General features: G+C 46.0%; 1 protein-coding gene across 1 annotated transcript in view; it reads left to right on the forward strand.

Moving 5' to 3' along the window:
- sema4ab (sema domain, immunoglobulin domain (Ig), transmembrane domain (TM) and short cytoplasmic domain, (semaphorin) 4Ab) overlaps nt 1-24,008 on the forward strand; it is a 52,974-nt gene that overhangs the window by 25,648 nt on the left and 3,318 nt on the right. Inside the window, exons 6-15 of the mRNA XM_080734359.1 lie at nt 2,359-2,457; nt 3,094-3,190; nt 7,969-8,091; nt 8,387-8,514; nt 9,008-9,189; nt 10,086-10,230; nt 12,808-12,997; nt 21,179-21,294; nt 22,501-22,664; nt 23,793-23,887. Of these exons, the coding sequence (XP_080590485.1) occupies nt 2,359-2,457; nt 3,094-3,190; nt 7,969-8,091; nt 8,387-8,514; nt 9,008-9,189; nt 10,086-10,230; nt 12,808-12,997; nt 21,179-21,294; nt 22,501-22,664; nt 23,793-23,887 (1,339 nt within the window). The remainder of the gene's footprint in view (nt 1-2,358; nt 2,458-3,093; nt 3,191-7,968; nt 8,092-8,386; nt 8,515-9,007; nt 9,190-10,085; nt 10,231-12,807; nt 12,998-21,178; nt 21,295-22,500; nt 22,665-23,792; nt 23,888-24,008) is intronic.

The raw sequence follows: 24,008 nt of genomic DNA on the forward strand, positions 1-24,008 counted from the left end.
CTCCATATACGGAGATGGCCATATATGGAGATACGATGACATCACAGAGTCCACAGCTGATGATGTGGCGTGATGTCATACAATAAACAAACAAGCCCTATATACTGATGCGATACGATGACATCACAGAGTCCACAGCTGATGATGTGGCGTGATGTCATACAATAAACAAACAAGCCCTATATACTGATGCGGAGATATGAGCAGGGCAAAGGTGTGACGTGTGACGTGTGACCGACCGACGGACGGCCGGTGGAGGTTTTCATAGTAAACTGCTCCCTGACGGTCGCAATAACACTTCTAGAATACACCTCTAGAATGGATTGCTATGACATTTGTTCAACAAGGTGATCAGCAATCTCTCAACACGTCGCTCTGCGACACTTTGAGAGCTTGTAGAGCTTGTAGATCTGCTATTTTCACATTCTAGCACATGTTAGAAAATGTCTCCCCCTGCCCCTAAAAAATCCTCTGCACTGCCCTGGCAAGAGCAGGGCAGACGCAGTTTGCTAACGAGGCGAGGCTGTAGTTGATCGATCGCTTGTTGGCTGTAGTTGATGCTTGTTTTGGTGGAGCGTGGGCCAGGGACCCCCACGCCCACCTGGTTCCCTAAGTGTTGGCTGGAGACCAGGGGACCCCCTTTGTGAGACCCCATCGACAGGGACCACTTGTCCCTGCAACTGGATCATGTGAACTTTATGTAACAAATGATCGGCTTATTGATTGATTTTACAATGTTATGTAACTCCGCACTGCTCTGGGAGGTCGGCGAAGCGTTGGACCCGCGGACCCCTTATTGGTTCCGTTAGAAAGGTGACCAGGGACCCCCACCTTTGCAAAGGCGATCATGGCTTGTTTGTGGACTAAAGTTTGTGGACTAAATACCATTACAAAACTAATATTATAGCCTGGATATATGGATTATAACCCAGGGTGTGGATTCAAATCAACCATCATCATTATCAGGTACGTTTTAGAAGCATTTATATGGCGAATTGGCGATAATTGTGTGTTTTGTGTCTTGAGAGAGAGAGAGAGAGAGAGAGAGAGAGAGGCAGATCTCACTGATAGCACTGTTTTTTTATGGGACTGAACACCATCAGGGGGTCCAACAGGGACCACTGAAACAGAGATATAGTGGTCCTGGAGGGAAGCACACACAGTCACACACACACACACACACACACACACACACACACACACACACACACACACACACACACACACACACACACACAGCTGTTCTCACACTTTTTTTTCTTCTCTTTTTATTTTTCCGGCAGCCAGCCTTTTGAGCTCAAATGCGTCTTTTGCCAGTTCACTGTGGGTTATGGGGAGATTTATACATTTGTATTGCAATTTATACATTATTACAGTATTTTTTTCAAACACACTTACTTTGATGTGTGATATTTTAGGTTCCCTTTAAGATAAAAGGCTCAGACTTTGTGACGGGCTGTGGAAGAATGTAATTAAACATTACATTATATAAAAGCAAATTCTCGGGACTATCGGGCCTGGCGGGGAACGACATTGGGATTTTCTCGGGACTATCGGGGGAGGCGGGGAATGAGTTAAGGAACCTCAATTGTTAGAATCATTAAAATCCTAAAGATTCCTAAATACAGGTCATACTAGGGGTGTTATTATCGCTTATCACAATAAAAATATATTTACAATAATCCTCACTGAGATTTTAATTTAAAGCCATACTGTGTAAGATGCCCAACTAGTGGTCATTAGCCCTATAGCAAACCGCGGTCGCGTCCGCGTCTTTCGGACGTTTTTCGTACCTTCAGACCCCCGCGTCTGCCTCCACCTCGCTGAGATCTATCTTTTAAGGGGTCCCTTGTTCCTGTGCGTTCAGTAATTCCAGAGATACGGACTCCTTCACCCTGCCTGGTAGGCGAAATTACCTAGAGAAGGGATGGTACAAACGGGCGACAACAAATATGGCTGCCATAGCGACCCCACTTCAAGATGCGCTGTGATTGGCCGGCAGTTGTATAACCCTCGCTGTGATTGGCCGGTAGTGTGATGACGCAATTTTGGCGCGAGATCCGGTCCACGGCAAGGATCTCAGTTTACATACAGAGAAGGCTTTACAGGCTGAAATTCACGGCGCGGATCTTCTAAAACTTTTGTGATTTAATAGTTAGGAGAATTTTAAGATTTGTTTTATAAAAAAAGTTACATAGTACAACTTTAAATCAAAGTACTCCGTCTTACTAGGATGAATTAGCTTTTGTTGAGATGCAAATTCAGTACCACTTAAACCATTTGCACTAACTGACCTGTAACGCTCTCATTTCACTCTACACAAATCGATTCGTCAACATTTTCCTCCTCCATTTCCAGATGGATTGTCCCAACTTCATCCGAGTGCTGCAGTTCGTCAACTCCACGCACCTGTACGCCTGCGGAACCTTCGCCTTCAGCCCCCGCTGCACCTACATCGTAAGACACCGTTGTCCTTATTGAAATATGGACTTTATTTACAACAGTGACACTTTCCTGTGAATATGTATTTCCTAACTTGTAATCCTAGCTCTCTTGATAAGCTTTGCTACAGTAGGTGTCATGTACATTTTCCTGCTGTGTGAGTGAATGGAGTCTTTATTCTCTGTGTGGTTGACTCAGCTCTTCATAGAAGGGATACAAATGTGACAACTGACAACTGTATTTATTGTCATTTATGACTGTAATAGAAGAGTTGGTAGCATTTTGTCCATTTCAGAGATTTTAGTTTTAGTGAATAATTGAATGCATCATTACAGTCAGTTTTAATCATGTATAATGATCGGGGGGTGGCAGTGGCTCAGGGGTAGAGTTGCCTTGGCAACCGGAAGTTTCCCAGTTTGATCCCAGAGTTACTGTGAAATTGTCAAGATGCTGAACCTCTAATTGCTCTGATGAGCAGGTTGGTGGCTTGTATGGTTTCCTCCGCCATCTGTGTGTAAATGTAATGATTGTAATGCACAATCATTGTAAAGCGCCTTGGATAAAGGTTCTATATAAATGCACCATAAAATATAAATGCACTGTACATCTTTGATCCTCATCACTTGTCATTTGTTTGTCATGAATCTTCAGACCACGGAGATGCTGTCAATGACGAGCCTCAAGCCAGAGGAAGGAAGAGGTCGCTGTCCGTACGATCCCTACCAACGCAACACTGCCGTCACTGTGGGTAAGAAGACATGTTCCATAATGACAGGCATGCAAACGTGTTGCTTTTCGTCAAACATCGCCGTTTTGAATCCAAAATAGGTCATGTTTGTGATTCGTGTAGCTCCGAGGAGAAATTGTTTCGGAGCCCTGGGACTGGGGGGTCTGATGAGAGCCTGCCTATTCAAAGATATTTCCATGCACAGACAATGAGCCGCTATATGGATCGACACAGTCGCGTGGCCTGACTCACGGAGTCGAATCACAACTCGTCGCATGCAATTTATCATTTGCAGTTTAGGCATTTAGCAGACACACTTATCCAGAGCGGCTTACAATAAACAACTTAATTAATCACAAACATAGAGAGAACAGTGTAGTGCCTCAAGGAACTATGACGCCAGGCAAACCATGTTCCTACCATCTGTCTAGTAATTAACATGCTATCTAAATCACATTCTGTGCATTTGTGGTTGAGAAAAACAGACTAATTATGACGCCCAGAGAAACGCCCAGTTACATTTTTCGATTTTGCCGGCATGTTAGCTACAAAACACAACAACAACGACTGACATTTTAAGCTTCAGAATCATAAAATGTCATGGTAAAAACAGATGCCATGTTTAGGTGACACATACAGTACATGTCAGTGTAGATCACTGTTTCCCAAACCCTGGGTCGGGACCCAAGTCATTTCTATGGGTCCCGAGTAATTATCCTTTTTTGAGTGGTGGTCACACCACTCCTGTAATTCGCTTTCACGATGTTACTGGCCGTGTATGTCTGTCGCCGTGTATGTCTGTCGCCAGCCATACCTCTCCTGACCACACACACAGACCACAAACACACACACACACACACGTTAAAGGAGGGGCGCTATTGAGCAGGCAGACTCAACACCCTCTCTCTCTCTCTCTCTCTCTCTCTCTCTCTCTCTCTCTCTCTCTCTCTCTCTCTCACACACACACACACACTGTAGACACACGCGTAGCAAACACAAACACACACACACGTTAAAGGAGGGGCGCTATTGAGCAGGCAGACTCAACACCCTCTCTCTCTCTCTCTCTCTCTCTCTCTCTCTCTCTCACACACACACACACACACACTGTAGACACACGCGTAGCAAGGAGGGCGCGCGCGCGCAGACACACACACACAGTCACACACACACACACACACACACACACACACAAATGTCCGCGACTGGGTGGCTGCAACAGCACGCACAACGTTTTTTTCACTCTCTCTGATGATGCACGCAGCGTGCAACTCCTGTGTGTGTGGGTGTGTGTGTGTGTGTGTGTGTGTGTATGTGTGTGTGTGTGTGTGTGTGTGTGTGGCTGCTCGCGCTAATGTTGCAGCCGGAGACAACTCTGATTGGAAGTGGCGTGCCGCTGAATGGAGCTCCCTGCTTGTGTTCCCACTACTTTACCTCGCATTGGATTTTTATTATTTTTCGGCGCTGTTGTGTGCACTCTGCACTGCAGCTCCGTCCGTCCGTCCGTTCAACACACATCACCCAAGTAAATCCTGGTTTATACTTCTTCATCACGGCGTGTTCCGTGACAAAATGTGGCTGATCTACAAGCTCACAACGCCTCGCATCCGCGACGCGTTGTGAGCTTGTAGATCTGCTATTTTCCAGGCGCAGAAACTTGCAGCGCAGGGCACGTTATTATTTGTATTATTTAATAATCTAACATAGCCTACTATTTAAATACTTTCACAAGCCACATTGTGGCTTAATATTCACATTAAGGGTAACAAGCAGGCACGCTGCATGCCATGCACTGCACATTAGAACAAGTTTGCTTGTGAGTGTAAATCAGTGGCTTCCTCAAAGAAAAAGAAAGGAGGGGAAAAAGCGTTGGAAACATAAGGTTCGGGCCTCGGCGCGGGTCGGACGCATTTTAATGATTAATGCTCGGACGTCGATTCGGGTCGGACAAAAAACTGTCGGACACGGCCCACACGGGTTCAGAACGGACAGAAAAAATTGGCCCGATCCCAGCTCTAATCTACAAGCTCACAATGCGTCCACCATTAGCCGAGTTTCTTAAAGCAGGTCAAAATAATAATAAACAAATAATAGTTGGAAATAGTTGGATTTAAGATCACAATGCGTCCGTCCGGCCGTCCGTCTGTCTCCCGCCACTGTTGAGCATGAGCAACCTTGCAATCCATGTATTTGACTCTTTTTATTTGACCACCACTCAGTTCACAACAAGGTGTGATTTTTTTTCTCCTTTTACTACAAACCCGTGTTGTGAACTTGCAGATATTCTATTTTCATTTTCAAGTTTGGGTCCTGGGGAGACATAAAATGTCTCTTTTGTGTCTCAAGCTGAAAGTTTAGTTGACCATGTTTTTAGTTGATCGTGCGTGCCTTCCATAATTCCCATGGGTTAACAGTGCGCGTTGCAAGATGACGCTGAAATGGACTGCTGTCTGATGCTTCATCTTCAAATGCGTCAGCATTATATACTAGGACAGTAACAGACTACAGTGTTAATGTGTGTTTTCAGACTACAGTGTTAATGTGTGTTTCAGATGGAGAGTTATACACTGGGACAGTAGCAGACTACAGTGTTAATGTGTGTTTCAGATGGAGAGTTATACACTGGGACTGTAGCAGCCTACAGTGTTAAAGGAGTAGTTCACCCACAAAATAACTTTTAGTCACGCCATGGAGAGTAGAGTAATATTATGGTTTTTGTCACATTCCTAAGACAAAAATGTGATAACAATAAATTTACCCCCATTCGTTCCGGATGGGGACCCGTTTCGAAACGGGTCCCCATCCGGAATCAATGGGGTAAATTTACTCAAATCAAAATTTTGTCTTAGGAATGTGACAAAAACCAAAAAATATTATTGAACTCTACTCTCCATGGCATGAGTAATCAATAGGAAAAAAAGTCATTTTGGGGGTGAACTACTCCTTTAATGTGTGTTTTCAGATGGAGAGTTATACACTGGAACAGTAGCAGACTACAGTGTTAATGTGTGTTTTCAGATGGAGAGTTATACACTGGGACAGTAGCAGACTACAGTGTTAATGTGTGTTTCAGATGGAGAGTTATACACTGGGACTGTAGCAGACTACAGTGTTAATGTGTGTTTCAGATGGAGAGTTATACACTGGGACAGTAGCAGACTACAGTGTTAATGTGTGTTTTCAGATGGAGAGTTATACACTGGGACTGTAGCAGACTACAGTGTTAATGTGTGTTTTCAGATGGAGAGTTATACACTGGGACTGTAGCAGACTACAGTGTTAATGTGTGTTTACAGAGGGAGAGTTATATACTGGGACAGTAGCAGACTACAGTGTTAATGTGTGTTTTCAGATGGAGAGTTATACACTGGGACAGTAGCAGACTACAGTGTTAATGTGTGTTTTCAGATGGAGAGTTATACACTGGGACAGTAGCAGACTACAGTGTTAATGTGTGTTTACAGAGGGAGAGTTATACACTGGGACTGTAGCAGACTACAGTGTTAATGTGTGTTTACAGAGGGAGAGTTATACACTGGGACAGTAGCAGACTACAGTGTTAATGTGTGTTTTCAGATGGAGAGTTATACACTGGGACAGTAGCAGACTACAGTGTTAATGTGTGTTTTCAGATGGAGAGTTATACACTGGGACAGTAGCAGACTACAGTGTTAATGTGTGTTTACAGAGGGAGAGTTATATACTGGGACAGTAGCAGACTACAGTGTTAATGTGTGTTTTCAGATGGAGAGTTATACACTGGGACAGTAGCAGACTACAGTGTTAATGTGTGTTTTCAGATGGAGAGTTATACACTGGGACAGTAGCAGACTACAGTGTTAATGTGTGTTTACAGAGGGAGAGTTATACACTGGGACAGTAGCAGACTACAGTGTTAATGTGTGTTTACAGAGGGAGAGTTATACACTGGGACAGTAGCAGACTACAGTGTTAATGTGTGTTTCAGATGGAGAGTTATACACTGGGACTGTAGCAGACTACAGTGTTAATGTGTGTTTTCAGACTACAGTGTTAATGTGTGTTTTCAGATGGAGAGTTATATACTGGGACAGTAGCAGACTACAGTGTTAATGTGTGTTTTCAGATGGAGAGTTATACACTGGGACAGTAGCAGACTACAGTGTTAATGTGTGTTTACAGAGGGAGAGTTATATACTGGGACAGTAGCAGACTACAGTGTTAATGTGTGTTTTCAGATGGAGAGTTATACACTGGGACAGTAGCAGACTACAGTGTTAATGTGTGTTTTCAGATGGAGAGTTATACACTGGGACAGTAGCAGACTACAGTGTTAATGTGTGTTTACAGAGGGAGAGTTATACACTGGGACAGTAGCAGACTACAGTGTTAATGTGTGTTTACAGAGGGAGAGTTATACACTGGGACAGTAGCAGACTACAGTGTTAATGTGTGTTTCAGATGGAGAGTTATACACTGGGACTGTAGCAGACTACAGTGTTAATGTGTGTTTTCAGACTACAGTGTTAATGTGTGTTTTCAGATGGAGAGTTATATACTGGGACAGTAGCAGACTACAGTGTTAATGTGTGTTTTCAGATGGAGAGTTATACACTGGGACAGTAGCAGACTACAGTGTTAATGTGTGTTTCAGATGGAGAGTTATACACTGGGACTGTAGCAGACTACAGTGTTAATGTGTGTTTTGAGGGAGAGTTATACACTGGGACAGTAGCAGACTACAGTGTTAATGTGTGTTTACAGATGGAGAGTTATACACTGGGACAGTAGCAGACTACAGTGTTAATGTGTGTTTACAGATGGAGAGTTATACACTGGGACAGTAGCAGACTACAGAGGGAACCGGCCGGTGATCTCCAGACACCTGAGCGTGGGCAGCCATGTTGACCTGAAGCTGGACGATACGTTGGGCTGGCTGGAGGGTGAGTGTGCTGTCTCATAACATTATTTTATACACGCTTAGAAAGAAAGTAAAATAAGGCTGTTATTGCATATTATCTAAAAGGTAACTTCTTCACAATTCACAGTTGGTGACCACTTAAACTCTATATGCATAAAGTGAATGGCAAATCGAGTGGCATATTGGGTGACAAAGTGAGTTTAACGTTGTTTAACGTCGTTTGATGCAATCAGGTAGGACTTTTCTGTTTGGATGTATGGGCTGTCAAGGCCAGAAAGTATTTTTTCAGGCATTTCTTTTTTCTACTTGCCTTGTAGATCCGACTTTCATCAGCTCCAGTTTCATCCCCAGCGAGGAGAAAGTGTATTTCTTCTTCAGTGAAGTGGGCAGAGAGTACGACTTCATCGATAAGTTCACCGTTTCTCGCATTGCCCAGATCTGCACGGTAGGAATGACCGCACCGTTTTCCTGTTTAGAATCAGGATATTAAAATATTGTTACTGTCGGAAGAAACCTTGTATCTCCTTATTTCATTTTTTTTACTGTATGTTTTTGTTTAGTTTTGCTGTAAATTAATGCCCTGCTTGGTCCTACAAGAGTGTTGTACAATTTTCAAGTGTGTCTGTGGCATTTATAAATATTGAACCATTCAAAATGGTGTTAACAAGAGCCTGTGACTAAATAATAACTACATGCTATTCATTGGAACACAGGTTCTTTTTTTCCACTTTCTGAAAAGTAACACCATTTTTGGACAGTGACAACACATATTATTAGAAGCTATTTTCATTTGTTTATGGTCTATTTTATGTTACAACTTTTTTTGTTTGTTGCTTTGTGTAAACTTAGAATATGTATGTATGAATGACGTTTTTAAATGTGTGTTATTGTGGCTTTTGTTTGTGTAAGTGTTTGTTTTTTGTCCTCCTGTATGTCAGAGTGACGTGGGGGGCCAGAGGACCCTGCAGAGACGCTGGACCACCTTCGCCAAAGCTCAGCTGCTCTGCCAGTCTGAAAACGAGCTGCCCTACAACGTCATCGAAGACGTTGTCACCCTGCTGCCACCAGAGGGAGCCCCCGTGCACGACACAATGTTCTATGGCATCTTCCGTTCTCAGTGGTGAGTAAACAGATGTTATTGCAAACCGTAGGTTGGAGTATGTGAATCGCCACAGCTTGACCGTGTCTCTGTCTGTCTGTCTGTAACGCCTGACACTGTGGTTCCCCTGACACATCACTGTGACATCACAGGTGACATCACAGTGATGTCAGATACTCAGAGCAGGGATCTCCATATATGGGCATAAAAGGGATCTCCATATATAGGCATAAAAGGGATTGTATGTATGATGTCAGGCGACAGAATCCATATTTGGCCAAGACAGATGGCCTTAGACTTTTCCCCCTTAGGCGTCTTAATACTGGTATAGATATATTTTTATTTATTCATTGTTTTCATACAATCATTTTGTTTTTGTTTAAAGCTCCACTATGTAACTGCTCTCTTCTACCCTGTATTTGAACCCAGTTTCCTGTTCAAGTCCTCAATGTTTTACCATTGAACTAATAGAGCCTGCCTGCTTGTCAATTTAATCTTGATCATCAGGTCAATATTTATGTCAGATCCTGTGTCTAGGTGAGACATGACCTTTGACATGATCTAAATGTCTCAATAGTAGAGCAGGGAGACAAAATACAACCACTCCAATTGTATACGTTTAATTGTATTAACTTACTCTACCATACAGATTGGACAAAATTACATTGTATTCATTCAAAAAGTTATATTGTGCCGCTTTAATTATAACTTGATTTGATTTTTTTTTTTTATTATTTCGTTTATTGTCCCCTTGTAATAATGCTTAATTAATTGTTTGTTATGCTAAATGCAAATGGCTGAGGGTTTCCAGTCAGATTACATAATGTCTGTGTGGGTTGTTAATTAATCCAACAGCATGTCATGAGGTGTGCTTCCCTCCATTGATCCACCGTGTGTCTCTGTTTGTCCTTGTTAAGGTCGGTGAACTCCGGCCGCTCAGCGGTGTGTGCGTTCCGCCTCAGCGACGTCAGGGCGGTTTTCTCTGGCAACTACAAGGTCTTGAATCGGGACACGCTGCGATGGAGCTCACGGGTGCAAGAGAAGATCGCAAACCCAGGAGAGGTAACCTCCATCTCTAGCAATCGATAACAGCGCGTAAAGAATAATTAGACCAAAGACAGTCTTCCACACGTTCTGTGGTTACAAACAATACTTCTCAAGTTATGCATTAACAAGAAGTGCATCATCTATATCAGTGGTTCCCAAACATTTTAGCTTTTGACCCAAAATAGAAATTAGACTTTTGCCCGTGACCCAAACTAGTGAAAACAGCAGATCTACTAGCTCACAGCGCGTTGCTTCGTGCCGCATGGTGTGCTTGTAGATCGGCTATATTCACTACTTCTTAAATATCTATTTTCCAATTTATGTAATTTATTAGATTTTTCTTTGTTTATTAAAATCTTTGCTTTCTTTTCTTTTGTTTTTTTTTTGAAAATGTTTTGAAATAACAATAATTAATAAACAAAATGTAGGAAACCAAAAACGAAGGGACCCATAAAAATGTGTCCCACAGTTTGGGAAACAGTGATCTATAGGGGCTGCCATTATCTGGAAACCCCCCACACCCCCCCCCCAACACAGTCACAAGTGTCTCTTTTCACAGGACCATCATTGCTATACAAGTCAAGGAAACAATTTTATGCACATCATAATTATGTTTATGCATTGACTGGTTTATTTAAGGTGTTCAGTAATGCCCCTGCAGATGGCAGCATTGCTTCATAGAACAGATGGAGTCAGGGGTTCATTAAAAACAGAACATCTTTAATCTTTAAAGAGTTACAATTACAATTTACAATTTAGGCATCCTAATCCAGAGCCAATAAGCAAGGTAATACATCAATACAATAAGCAAGGTAATACAGCAATACAACAACATCAATACATCAAATGCATAGAAATATTATTCCTTAAAGTGCTGAATGGTTTGGATGTATCCTGAGATAATAATAATAAAAAAGATTTGCTGTATTAACGAACAAATCATAAAAATCAAACCTCGGTTCGAAGTGAAGCAGTGAACTTTTATTCTATGGGCGGCTTGCACCAACACGGTTTAAGCCTTAAACTGGTTTAAATCAAGGTTTATATTTTAATCAGCTTGCACCAAACCTTAAACCTAGTTTTCATTAATCAGGTTTAGTTTTAAACCATCCTTTTAATCTTCGTTTTACTTTTCATTCTAAACCTGGATTAATGTTAATCCTCTTGCACCACTACTTTAAACTTCGATTTAAACATCAATAAGGGATTCATTTTAAACTTGCTGTAGAGGTGGTTTAAATGCAAACATGCCATTGACATGAATGGGGGTCCCCCTTCTGCGAGGGAAGCCTCACAGGCAAGCTGAAGCTGCAGACAGCGTTTCACAGTTGAAAACAAAAATCTCATCATAATTGTTGTCTTCCTTGTACATCGGCTATTTTAAAATAGCGAACTATTAAATATTTACAGGGACATAACACAGTCAGTTGTCATGGAAGTGGACTTCCCAACCAATATGCAGACGTTTTAATTTTCGAAATCGCTTCATAATTGACAAAACTATCAAACTGTGGTGTATTTCTTTGCTTCCTAGTTCCTAGATAGTCGCGCATCCCCGCGCCGCACCGCACCGCGCTGTAGCGAGCCGAGCGTCACCGTAGTATGACGGAGCGTTATAAAATTAAATATTTTTTGGCTACAGGCGCTCTTCTTAACATAGAAGGTGATAGGCCTGCCCACATTCTCCCCGAAGTAAATATATAAGTCACGTTAATGATATTAGGCTCAAGAGAATAGTTTATTCCAGTGTGTTTACATCGCAAATCCAAGATGGAGGACATTTAAACCATGAATTAATCGCAGGTTATAGTTTTAATCACAGGTTAAGGGTTTAATCACAGATTTGTTAAGCAATGCTTAAATTTAAGTGGTGCAACACACCTCGATTTAAAATAAATCATAGATCAACAAAACCATGATTAACCCTAAACTAAGATTTATTTAAACCCTCTTGGTGCAAGCCGCCCTATGTGTTCTAGAGATTTATACATCTATACAGTTATGGACTCTGTGATCTATTCATTCTTTATATATTCTGAATTCTACATTCTTTATATATTCTGAATGAATATATAAAGAATGGAGGGCCAAATTATCGAAGCTTGACCAATCCTCAAAGTATCCATTCATCAGACCGGGAGGGACACTACACACATATTCTGGACGTACAGGACAGATACAACCTGTTCATTCTGAACTGAAATGACCATATATGGACATGGGACACACATTTTGCTTTTTGAAAAAGCCTATTCATTCTGGACTGATATTTTGCACGTACGGGACAGGAAAAACCTGTTCATTCTGGCCTGGAGTGACCATATATGGACATGAGGTGACATACATTGTGTTTTTGAAAATCCCTGTTCATTCTGGACTGAGATCACCATATATGGTAATTAAACGGACATTCTGTTTTTGAAAAAGCCTGTTCATTCTGGACTAAAATGACCATATATGGGCGTGATACACACAAAGCCACTCATTGGAAGCGGTTTTCACCGCTTCAAAAAAAGTGATCAGTAAGTCAGATTGTAGTGATTTTTGTGGTGGTTTCTACTAATCATCGCTCTCTCTCTCTCTCTCTACCAGTGCGGCCTCCACAACGCCTCAGACAACAGCCTCCGCTTTGTGAAGGAGAACTTCCTGGCTGAGGAGAGCGTGTGGCCAGTGGGCCGCAGTCTGACCATGGTGTCTCCTGACCAGTCCTACAGCCACCTGGCCGCTCAGTGGGTCCAGGCGGCCAACGGGAGGGACTACACCGTCCTGTTTCTGCTCACAGGTAGGAGAGGGACTAGTGGTTCTCAACCTGTGGGTCGGGACCACCAAAGGGGTCCCCAATTTATTTTGGGGGGTCCCCAGATGATTTGAGACACTGTATTCTCACTCAACAGTAAAAAAAAAATCTAACCTCGGTTCGAAGTGAAGCGGTCAATCTGAGTATAAAAGTATCTAGAGCTACAGAATTCAGAATTCTGAATGAATGAATGATTTTATCTGGAGGGCCGGATTGTCATGTGAAGCTTGACCAATCCTTTTAATCTGATGATCGGATGATTAAAAGGATTGATCAGACCGGGAACGGACACTACACACATATTCTGGACGTACGGGACAGATAAAACCTGTTCATTCTGGACTGAAATGACCATATATGGACATGGGGGACACACATGGGACACACATTTACGGACAGATAAAACCTGTTCATTCTGGACTGAAATGACCATATATGGACGGGGGACACACATAACAAAGCCACTCCTTGGAAGCGGCTTTCACCGCTTCAAAAAACAACAACATGCAGTATAAGTGTATATAGAGGGTATCTGCACATTTATAAAGTGACAATTAAAGGACTTTTAATACCTTTGTAACAATGTAACATTGTCCAAATAGTCAAATAGGCCTATTAGGGGCAGAAATTGCGAAAATAGCCGATCTACATGCTCACAACGCCTCGCAACGCAAGGCGTTGTGAGCATGTAGATCGGCTATTTTCACAATAGGACCCTGTTATACAAAATGTAATGCCTCTCTTCTTTTGGGTCCCCAGTTAAAATATGAGTCGCGGCCTGAAAAGGTTGAGAACCACTGGACTATACCACTGTTTCCCAAACACTGGGTCAGGACTAGATTTAGGATGATATAAAATTATCATGTTGCAATTATTGTGTCCAAAAGAATTGTGATTTACGATATTATCGCGATAATCAAAATATCCCCAACATCTGTAGATCTGCTATTTTCACTAGTCTTGCGCGACTGTCTTGTATGATGAAGCAGGGCTTTACTTTATCAAAAAATATAAACATTTGAAACTTGGAGATACAAGGTTTCTGCCAGACAGTGAGGATTTGACACAGTGTTATTTATCTCTGAGTGTGTACAAAGGGACGGGTCCATCTCTATACAATTTGAAACTGACAGAACGGTGCATTCGACATACATACATACTTACAGACGACCCAAAGCAGTCCAATTGGCTAGGACTGATCACGTGGCACACGGAGTTCTTAACCGGAAGTGCGTCCGGCGGTCAAATATGTCCGACCGGAAACGTGCGCTGCGGCACAATAGTTCCGCCACAATAGTTCCCCCCCCATTTTTTTTTTTTTTTAATTTTTTTTTTTTTTTACTTTATTTTCTTTTTATTTTTTTTTATTTTTATTTTTTACTTTTTTTTTTTGAAAAAAAAAGTTTTTTTTTTTGAAAAAAAAAGTTTTTTAGTAAAGAAGCGGGCGTGGACTCTAGATGTGAGCGGCCCGAAGGGCCGCGAACGTATAGGTTCCGGACGGAACCATGTTTATTTAATACCGGAGGACAAGGTCCCCCTATGGGATAACAGCGCCATCTGGCGCTGCAACAGAGTAAAACTCATAAGCTCCCGTACGAGAAATATCATTTGTCGGGAGGGCTGTCAATCACAAACGAGGGCACCGCCCCCGAGTGTATATAAGCCCTGTGGGCTATCATAACTTCCTCTAAAGCCGCACCTCTGCGCCCGCAACTAGCGAACCGAGGGGCTTTATTCGGGGGACCTTGTCCTCCGGTATTAAATAAACATGGTTCCGTCCGGAACCTATACGTTTATTGTCATACCTCCAGACAAGGTCTCCCTATGGGACTCATACACTCCCCGAGAAGCCATGAACCGACAAGACTGTCGTGCACACCGACCACACCCGGAAGGAGGTCCCGTCAACCGACGTGACCCCTTTCAGGACTGATCCGACCCAGACCCACAGGGCCTGGGCGTGTTCAGACAGAAAAAGACCCTGACAGACCGAGGCCTGCCTTATGCACTAAGGGCAGACACAGGTCCACCTTATAAAACTGCAGTAATATAAGGGAAAAACTCAGGGTCCCCCCCCACGTATCCTAGAGACAGCAGCATGCTGTCTCAGGAAGGGGAGAGAGCCGCCCCACTACATAGTAGGAAGGGCAGCAGCACCCAGAACCGTATGCGCCATAGCAGAAGGCGCAACGTCCAGGTGATAGTAGGTCGCAAAGGTGGACGGCGAAGACCAATTCGCCGCTGCACAAATCTCCTCAATGGAGACACCTTTGGACAAAGCCCAAGAGGTAGACACACCCCTAGTACTGTGGGCCTTAAGTGCTTCCGGCACTTCAGACCCAGACCGGGTGTAAGCCAACCTAATTGCATCCACAAGCCATCTCGACAGAGTGGGCTTGGACACCGCTTTCCGTTGACGGGCATTCATGACCACGAAAAGCTGAGAAGTAGACCTGCTGTCCACCGTCCTATCACAGTAGGCCTTCAGGGCCCTAACTGGACAAAGACAATGAAGACGCCTATCCTCCTCCGATGCAAACGGAGGAGGATGGAAAGCCGTCAAAACCACAGGTTCCTTCGGGACCACACGGTTCTTAGGAATAAAACTCAAATGAGGTTTAAGAAGAACCTTGGAGTCATTATTGAGAAACCTCATACAATCAGGGCTCACAGAGAGCGCATGAAGGTCGCTCACACGCTTAGCCGTAGACAAGGCAAGCAAAAGAGCTGTTTTGAAACTTAAATGTTTCAAAGAGGTCCTCCCAATCGGTTCAAAGGGTGCCTTGCAAAGGCCCTCAAGAACCACTTGTAGATCCCACACAGGAAACAAGGCTCTAGTCACAGGTCTCAAATGGTCAACACCATGCATGAACTGGACCACCTCAGGGATTTTAGAAAGGCCTTTACCTGCCACCCCCAGGTGGCAGGCATCAATAGCCGCTAAATAACCCCTCAGTGTAGAGAACGCCAGACCAAGGTCCAGGCGGTCCTGCAGGAAATCTAACACCCTCTGGGCCGAAGCTAAATGAGCCACCACAGGTGGCTCCTGTAGCTCACACCAGTCCAAAAAGGCATTCCACCTTCCATCATACACAGCCCTAGTAGAGGGGGCTCTAGCACTCTGAATAGTGGCTACAACCGTCGGTGAGAAGCCTGCTGCGAGCAGGTTCTCCCTCTCACGGGCCAAACCCACAGGTCTAGGCCCTGTGGGTCTGGATGGAAGATCTCGTCCCCTGCCTGGCGCAGCAGATCCCTGTGCAAGGGAAGCCGCCAAGGGGGTCGAGAGAGCAGTGGGGTGATCAGAGACCTCCACACTCCCCTGGATGGTGTCACCAGAAGAACCTCCTGGTTGGAACATCTGATCCTCTCCAGAGTGGGAAGGATCAGTTCCAGGGGTGGAAACGCGTAGAGAAGACCTTGTGGCCATTCGTAAGCAAACGCGTCCGTCCCCAGAGGAGAAGGTCCCCTCACTGAGAAGTAAAGGGGACACTTCGCGTTCTCCTGGGAGGCAAAGAGATCGACTCGAGGTTGACCGAACCTGGAGAAAATCTGCCTCACCACCGCAGGTTGGAGAGACCAATCCTCGTAACGAGGCTCCCCCCTGGACAACAGATCGGCGCCGCCGTTCTGAAGGCCCGGGACATGGGAGGCTCTGATGGACCTCAACCGAGGCAAGCACCAGAGGGTCATCTCGCGCGCCAGCTGATCCAGCGTACGCGAGGAGAGGCCGCCCTGTTTGTTGAGATAATACAGGGCCGCCGTGTTGTCCGTCCTGACCAGGACATGGCAACCCCGGAGAAATGGTTCGAAATGCTTGAGCGCCAAGTAGATCGCCATTAACTCCAGATAGTTGATGTGGTACTCCAACATGGCCTGGGTCCAAAGGCCCCTGGCTGAGCGCCCCTCGTGGGTGGCGCCCCACCCTGAGCGGCTGGCGTCTGTGGTGATCACCTTGCGTGACACCACTTCGCCCATGGAGACCCCACTTGTCAACAACGCCTGGTCCCTCCATGGGACCAGAGCGTCCATGCAGACCTGGCTGACTGTCACCTTCCTGTACCCTTGAAGGGAAGGAATCCTGAGCGCCAATGACCACCGCTGGAAGGGTCTCATATGAAACCTGCCCAGACGCAGAAGTTGCACCGCTGACGCCATCAGCCCAGTCAACTTCATGCACTCCTTGTACCTGACCACCTGGTTCAGTCGGAAGGAGCCGAGACAAGTCAGAAACCTGTCCACCCTCTCCGGGGAGAGGCGAGCGGACATGGTGGCCGAGTCCAGAGATATTCCTATAAAGGAAATCTGCTGGGAGGGTGACAACCTGCTTTTGCCAAAATTGACGTTGAAACCCAAGGCCTTCAGGTGTGACAACACCAGATTGGTATGGCGCGCCGCTTCTGAGCAGGAGGCGGCGGAAATCATCCAATCGTCTATGTAGTTCGCCAGCCTGACTCCCTGATGCCTCAGTGGAGCAATGGCTGCCTCGGTCACTTTCACGAAAACCCGAGGGCTCAGGGAAAGACCGAAAGGGAGGACCGTGTACTCGTACAGGCGCCCCTCGAAGGCGAACCGCAGGAACTTCCTGTGTGGGGGATAAATGAGGATGTGCTGATAAGCGTCCCTCAGATCCACTGAACAGTGGAAATCCCCCTGTCTCACTGATTTCATCAGTGACTCTGACGTCAGCATCCTGAATTTGAACTTTTTCAAGTGCTTGTTCAGAGCACGTAAGTCCATAATCGGACGCAGCCCCCCTCCTTTTTTCTGAACCAGAAAATAACGGCTCCAGAAGCCTAAACGGCTCTGGTTGCGTGATAACTCCACTATAGCGCCCTTGCGCAATAGTGAGTCTATCTCCTCCCTCAAGGCATCCGCTTTCAAGCCGCGGGCTCGAGTGTAAATAACCTTGCTGGATAGGGAGGGTATTTCCGCGAACTGTAGTCTGTAGCCCCGTGTCACCGTCCGAAACACCCAGTGATTCGGATTGCAACGCTTCCAATGCTCTGCACACTGTGCTAACGTGTTGCTGAGCAACGGAGAAGCCTTGGGGAATTGTATTTACGTTTACAACCTGTGCTAAGGCCTTTATATGCTTCCTTACGGGAAGACGAGGCCGACCCTGGGTGATATGTGTTGGCTTCTTCCCTGACGCTAAGACCAAACTCCTGTCCTGAACTAGAGTCGGCATAACAGTGCCGCTCGGTGGAGACAGAGGGGTATTGCACACTAGTGAGACCATACCATTGTGAATAGGAATTAGCTTGTCTGGGAACATTTTGCAAAGAGAAATATTCTGCTTGTAACCTGTCTGCGTGACTGGAGGAAGCGATATTTTCTGAGTGGAAAGAAATTCCAGCCTGGACTTCTCTACACTGGCTAAATTCATGCAAAATGGGGTCGTCTGTACTAAAGCAGGTGGGTTTGAAATAAACAGGCATTGTTTTATCAACACACTTTTTAATACAGGCACTGGAGGAGAGCACAGAGGAGGAATAAACATTGATTTCTTGGCATAAGAAAAATTGTTCATATTGTCCAAACGTCTGCGCTTGCAAGGGGGGGTCCCCTGAATTTTCAGGGGGACCCCGCCAGAGTCCAGTGTCACTTTCGCGGCGGCTTCCCACGGGCTTTGTGGGAGCTGGCCGGTATCCCGTGCCTGGGAGGGTGGCGGGATTGGGAGCGGGCCTGAGCCCCCGCTGCAGTGCGAGGGGGTCCCGCGGAGGAAGAAGAGGGGGTCCTAGGGGGATTGTTCTGTTTCCCCTGCTTGTAGGAAGAGCGCCCCCTGTCAGCCTGACCAGGGGCCTTGCTCCGTCCCTGTCTCTTTTCCTTTCTGGGTACCTGGGGGTCCGCCGTGGCCTCCAGGAGCTCCAGAGTGATCTTCTTATCCGCCACCTCCTGGCGGAGAAGCTCCAGTCCACCGCCCATGAGGGAGGTAGGGTGGCCGGGGAGGTCTTGCAGGACCTTCTCGGTCTCCTCTCCGGAACTGCCAGGACACTTTACCTTATCAAGCCACCTGGCACGTTCCGCCTGGATGCAGTAATCCATGCCGTGTCCAAGCCACTCGATTGCGTGGACATTCAGGTCCATCAGCATGCGCAGCGACTTGTCCATTTCCTCCACCATCACGTCAGGCACCTCCCGCATCTCGCTAAGGAGGCGCCTGGTGGAGAAAAGCAGCAGCTGGGTGGCGTTCATCGTCCTGGCTGCCAGCGCGGAGGCTCTGTAAGAGTTCCTAACCCTGGAAGACTGCTTGTCGTCAAAGGGGATGGCAAACCCAGGAGGCTTCTTCCCCACGGCCAGATTGAGGGGATTGCGGCCTCCAGGACCGGTCCGCTCATGACCTGACTTGAGGCTCCCGACAAGGGACTGCGCCATCAGCTTGTCCATGGGAGGGCACAAGGGGATTCCCGCCTTCTCTGCGTCGCGGCAATCGACCAGGAAGGGGAGCTTGGGGGGGTCCTTGTGTGTAGTCCAGGTTGAATGCAGGGCCTCTGCAAAGCCTGGGACCAGTGGGAGCTTTTCCATTCGAAGCGGGGGAGAGGAATCCACATCCTGGCCAAGGAGGGGAACTCTAGCCCGTGGTCCGAGTGGCGCGTCTCCGAGCGGCAGCTCCAGGCCACAACGGATGGTAGCACGTTCCAGCACCGAGAGCTCGTCCATGGGGATGGAGTCTGGGTCTTGTGCCGCTGCCCCTCTCGCCCCAGCCGGCATGGAAGGGGGGAGAGAGGCAGAAGGGGCTTGGGAGGACGCGGCGGAGGTGGAAGCCTCGGCATGAGGAACCACCCTGGCCGCGCCTCCGCCCTGTCCGGAGGGGAAAGAGGACTCGTCTTCCTCCGAGTACTCACCCTCCGTGTCCACCTCATCCATGTCGTAGTCCTCTAGCTCCGGTTCGTCTCCGTCGCTAGCATGCCAGGAGACGGGGCTAGGTGGCCGCATAGCCCGTAGCTGGGGGACGGAGAAAGAGAGAGGAATGTCACCGACGACTAGAGGGTGGAATTCTTTGGGGGGGACGGTCCAGGTTGCAGCTGGCGGTGGAGCAACGTGGGCGGTCTTGCATGTTCTCTTCTTGGGCACGGCACCAGTCGAGCCCGTCGGAGAAACAGCAGTGGTAACAGGGGCCGCAGACCCGCTAGCAACGGGGCTACCGAAGCTAGCTGAGGGCGAGGCCGCTGGAGGCCTAACCACGTGGCGAGAAGCAGCGCTGTGGCGTACAGCGCTGTCCGGCACACGAGGAGAGGTGTCTGGGAGGGATCCGGCGGAGACCGTGGTGTGAAGGCCGTAACCAGCGCCAGCGATCTCACAGCGGGCCTCGAGGGCTGGAACATCATACTGGAGGCAGTCAGTACAGTTCACCCCCGTGGCCGGGGCCGGAGGGGACAGAGAGGCCAAGGCGTGTCCTACCCCCATGCAGACAATGCAGAACGGATGAGTATCTTCATTGGCGATGAGGCCTTTGCAGCTGGGAAGGCCGCACTTCTTCGGTACCCTAGCTAGCAGGTTGCTAACTGTGGGCCGACGAGCCGCCATCTTGAGCTAACCGAAGCTAAGCGAAGCTAAGCTAGGGCAGGGAGACACGTGGCAGAACGTACAGAGAAGAAGTAAAAGACTCAAAGCGAAAGTGAAGAAAAAGACCGAACTGTAGGAAGAATAGAAGTAGAAAGCGTACGGGAGATAATCTATAAAGGCCAGTGGCCGACTTCCTAGCCGTCGCTTTAGGCTAAACTTTACAGAAATAAAACTTATATGGCTGAGTTCGCGACACTCTAGTTGCAGGTAAGCAGAGGTGCGGAAGAGGAAGTTATGATAGCCCACAGGGCTTATATACACTCGGGGGCGGTGCCCTCGTTTGTGATTGACAGCCCTCCCGACAAATGATATTTCTCGTACGGGAGCTTATGAGTTTTACTCTGTTGCAGCGCCAGATGGCGCTGTTATCCCATAGGGGGACCTTGTCTGGAGGTATGACAATAAACCTCTAGTTTGGTTACATTTATACACAATCACAGTTACAGGGCTGTAAGACCAACGATGATGGTTCATAGCCAGTATTGACAGTACGTTTGGGAAAGCTCTAAGCCAGTGTTCACATGGACCTCCCTGTTCAACAATGTATTTGTCTTTCTTCTCCACAAAGCGGCTCATTTAGATTTCTCGTTCTCCTTTTAGAATCTGGCTTCCTCCACAAGGCCGTTCTGTTGGAGAAAGGACCCCACATCATCGAGGAGATCCAGGTCTTTAAACAACCTCAGCCTGTTAAGAACCTTCAGCTCTCCATAGCCAAGGTAAGCTCTTCTCTATATTAATCTATATTGATCTTCATTAAACGCTGATTGATTGATTGATTGATTGATTGATTGATTGATTGATTGATTGATTGATAGATAGATAGATAGATGCACTGTCTGCAGCATTAACAAAGGTCTATGCCGATTGTGTCTAACTACAGTACTATGTAGATATACAGAAACAGTAGACACTCAAAACCTACACTTTCTATACCAGGGTTTCCCAAAGTGGGTGCCACGGGTGCCAAAACAGGCCTGATTTGTATACTGTAATTGATGAGTTATTTTTCCATCTACGGCAAACACTCCACCAAAAAATAGCAGACCTACGTGTTGTGAGCTTGTTAGATCGGCCAATTTGGGTGAACCTTCCCCCCAGAATAGGGATGCTGTGGTTCAAGTTGTTAAACGTCAATTATAAAGTCATTTTCAGTCGGCTCTGATGGAAACGGATATTTCTCTGTGACATACCGTATCTCAGGTGGAAAGATATTTATGCAGCGTAATATGATCTAAGAGTCTAAAAACGGACAGTGTAATTCAGGGGTGCTGTGGATGAAAAGGCTATTTACAGTCAAAAATACTATGCCCCCTAACTTTTCCCCTCCTCTATATTATGTATTCTGCAAAAAAACAAAAAACAGTCCACATCGAGAAGAGGGATGCTATACTGTAGGGCAGGGTTCCCCAATTAGTTTTCCCCAAGGGCCGAATTATGTCTAGGGTACCAAGCCGAGGGCCACAACATTGCAGGGGGCGACGTCGTCGTTCCCACTTTACTCCAGCGACAGTTTTCGTCATTATCGGGTGAAAATCTTGTATGTCCAAAACCGTTAGTTTTGAATTGATCTAACTAGTGAAAACAGCCGATCTACAAGCACACAACGCCTCGCGGTGCGAGGCGTTGTGTGCTTGTAGATCTGCTGTTTTCACTACTTTTGTGCGACGGCCTTGTATGATATGCGAAAGAACGTACAAATTTGGAGATACGAGACTTCCACCCGACAACGACGATATACTCGTGTTGTTGCTGCTCTTATACCACCATTATTGGTGTGGGCCAGACAGTAGCCCCCCGTGGGCCGCAAATGGCCCGCGGGCCGCGGGCCGCCTATTGGGGAACCCTGCTATAGGGTTCAGGTGTTTAAATGCACAAATTAGCATTTAGTGCTGAATGTTAATTGAGGTGCCCACCTCCCACAGGGCATGGTGTTTGTGGGCACATCAGAGGGCGTGGTGAGGGTCCCGGTGGCCAACTGTTCTTTCTACTGGAGCTGTGCCCAGTGTGTGCTGGCTCGAGACCCCTTCTGTGGCTGGGACCCTGACACTGACACCTGTGTGGAGGCGGCCACCTTCAAGCTCAATATGTGAGTATCACGTCCTTTCTGTTCTGGCGGCTACAGCAAACAGAATGACAGCAACTACATTCACTACAAAGAATTGATTTAACAAAAAAAAAAAAATCCCAGACTACCAGAGTTATTATACTTACATTTTCAAGTCGTTGTGAAATATTTTTCACGATTGGCCGCAACAGATGTGGTCTGATAATGATCATGTGGAAAAATAAAAATTGTCATTTGAACTAACGGTTCCAAGGTTAGAGGAGAAGAGGTTTTCTCTCTCTCTCTGTGTGTGTGTGTGTGTGTGTGTGTGTGTGTGTGTGTGTGTGTGTGTGTGTGTGTGTGTGTGTGTGTGTGTGTGTGTGTGTGTGTGTGTGTGTGTGTGTGTGTGTGTGTGTGTGTGCGTGCGTGTAAAGTCAAATCTCATTGGTACAGAGGGCTTCTTAAACTAACAAAATAGAAATCTCTTTGTTAGTGAGTGAGTCAACAGTAACACTAAAATGTTAATTTGAAGTGTCTATACTTGTATGATTGATAGGTAGAACTTTAGTACTGTTATATTCCAATTAATTAAGCCCTAATGAAAAGAAAGTATCCATATGGGGGACTGCCCATAAGTCAGTAATCTCATTAGTCCTACATTAGTCTGAATTTAGTTAGGTTTAGGCATAGTTTTACTGAGGTTAGGGTTAGGTTTAGGCATAGTGTTACTGAGGTTAGGGTTAGGTTTAGGTTTAGTCATAGTATTTTTCACCAGGTTAACATCACCCGATTCTGACTAATGGGATGTAGAAACAATGAGATTTCGGACCAATGCCATGGCACCTACATATGCACATAATAATTATACATACAGATCATGTTTATTTTAAGCTCTTGGGACATGAATGTACACAGAATTATAATGCTGCGTTTTGTTACAATAATTATTGCCCTGTTTGCCATGGAATTTATGTCAATGCAGTCTTACTATGCTTCTATAATACAGTCTGATTCAAAGTATTAATATTAACACTATTTCTTTTTTTTACCTTACAATTACCTTACTTAAGTCAATTGTGTAGGACTAGGTGTACCTTACCTTTTTATTTAGTATCTTTATAACTATTAACAATTTCTTCCTTCTTGTATCATTAATGTGCCCCTCACCAGAGGCCAGGATGTGGACAACGCCAACATAGAAGAAACGTGTAACAGCGTTGCTCTCAGCCCCAGGGCCAGGCCTGGACCACACAAGCTGCCCACAGGTCCGTCCAGCTACCGTCCACCTGCCAGCACTATCTGTTACAGCAGTGGTTCTCTGGGTCGGGACCCCCAGGGGGTCCCAAATTATTTTGGGGGGTCCCCAGATGATTAGCTTAATGTGAA

The sequence above is a fragment of the Nannobrachium achirus genome (genome assembly GCF_963921795.1).
Source record: "Nannobrachium achirus genome assembly, chromosome: 10".
Taxonomy (NCBI): Eukaryota; Metazoa; Chordata; class Actinopteri; order Myctophiformes; family Myctophidae; genus Nannobrachium; species Nannobrachium achirus.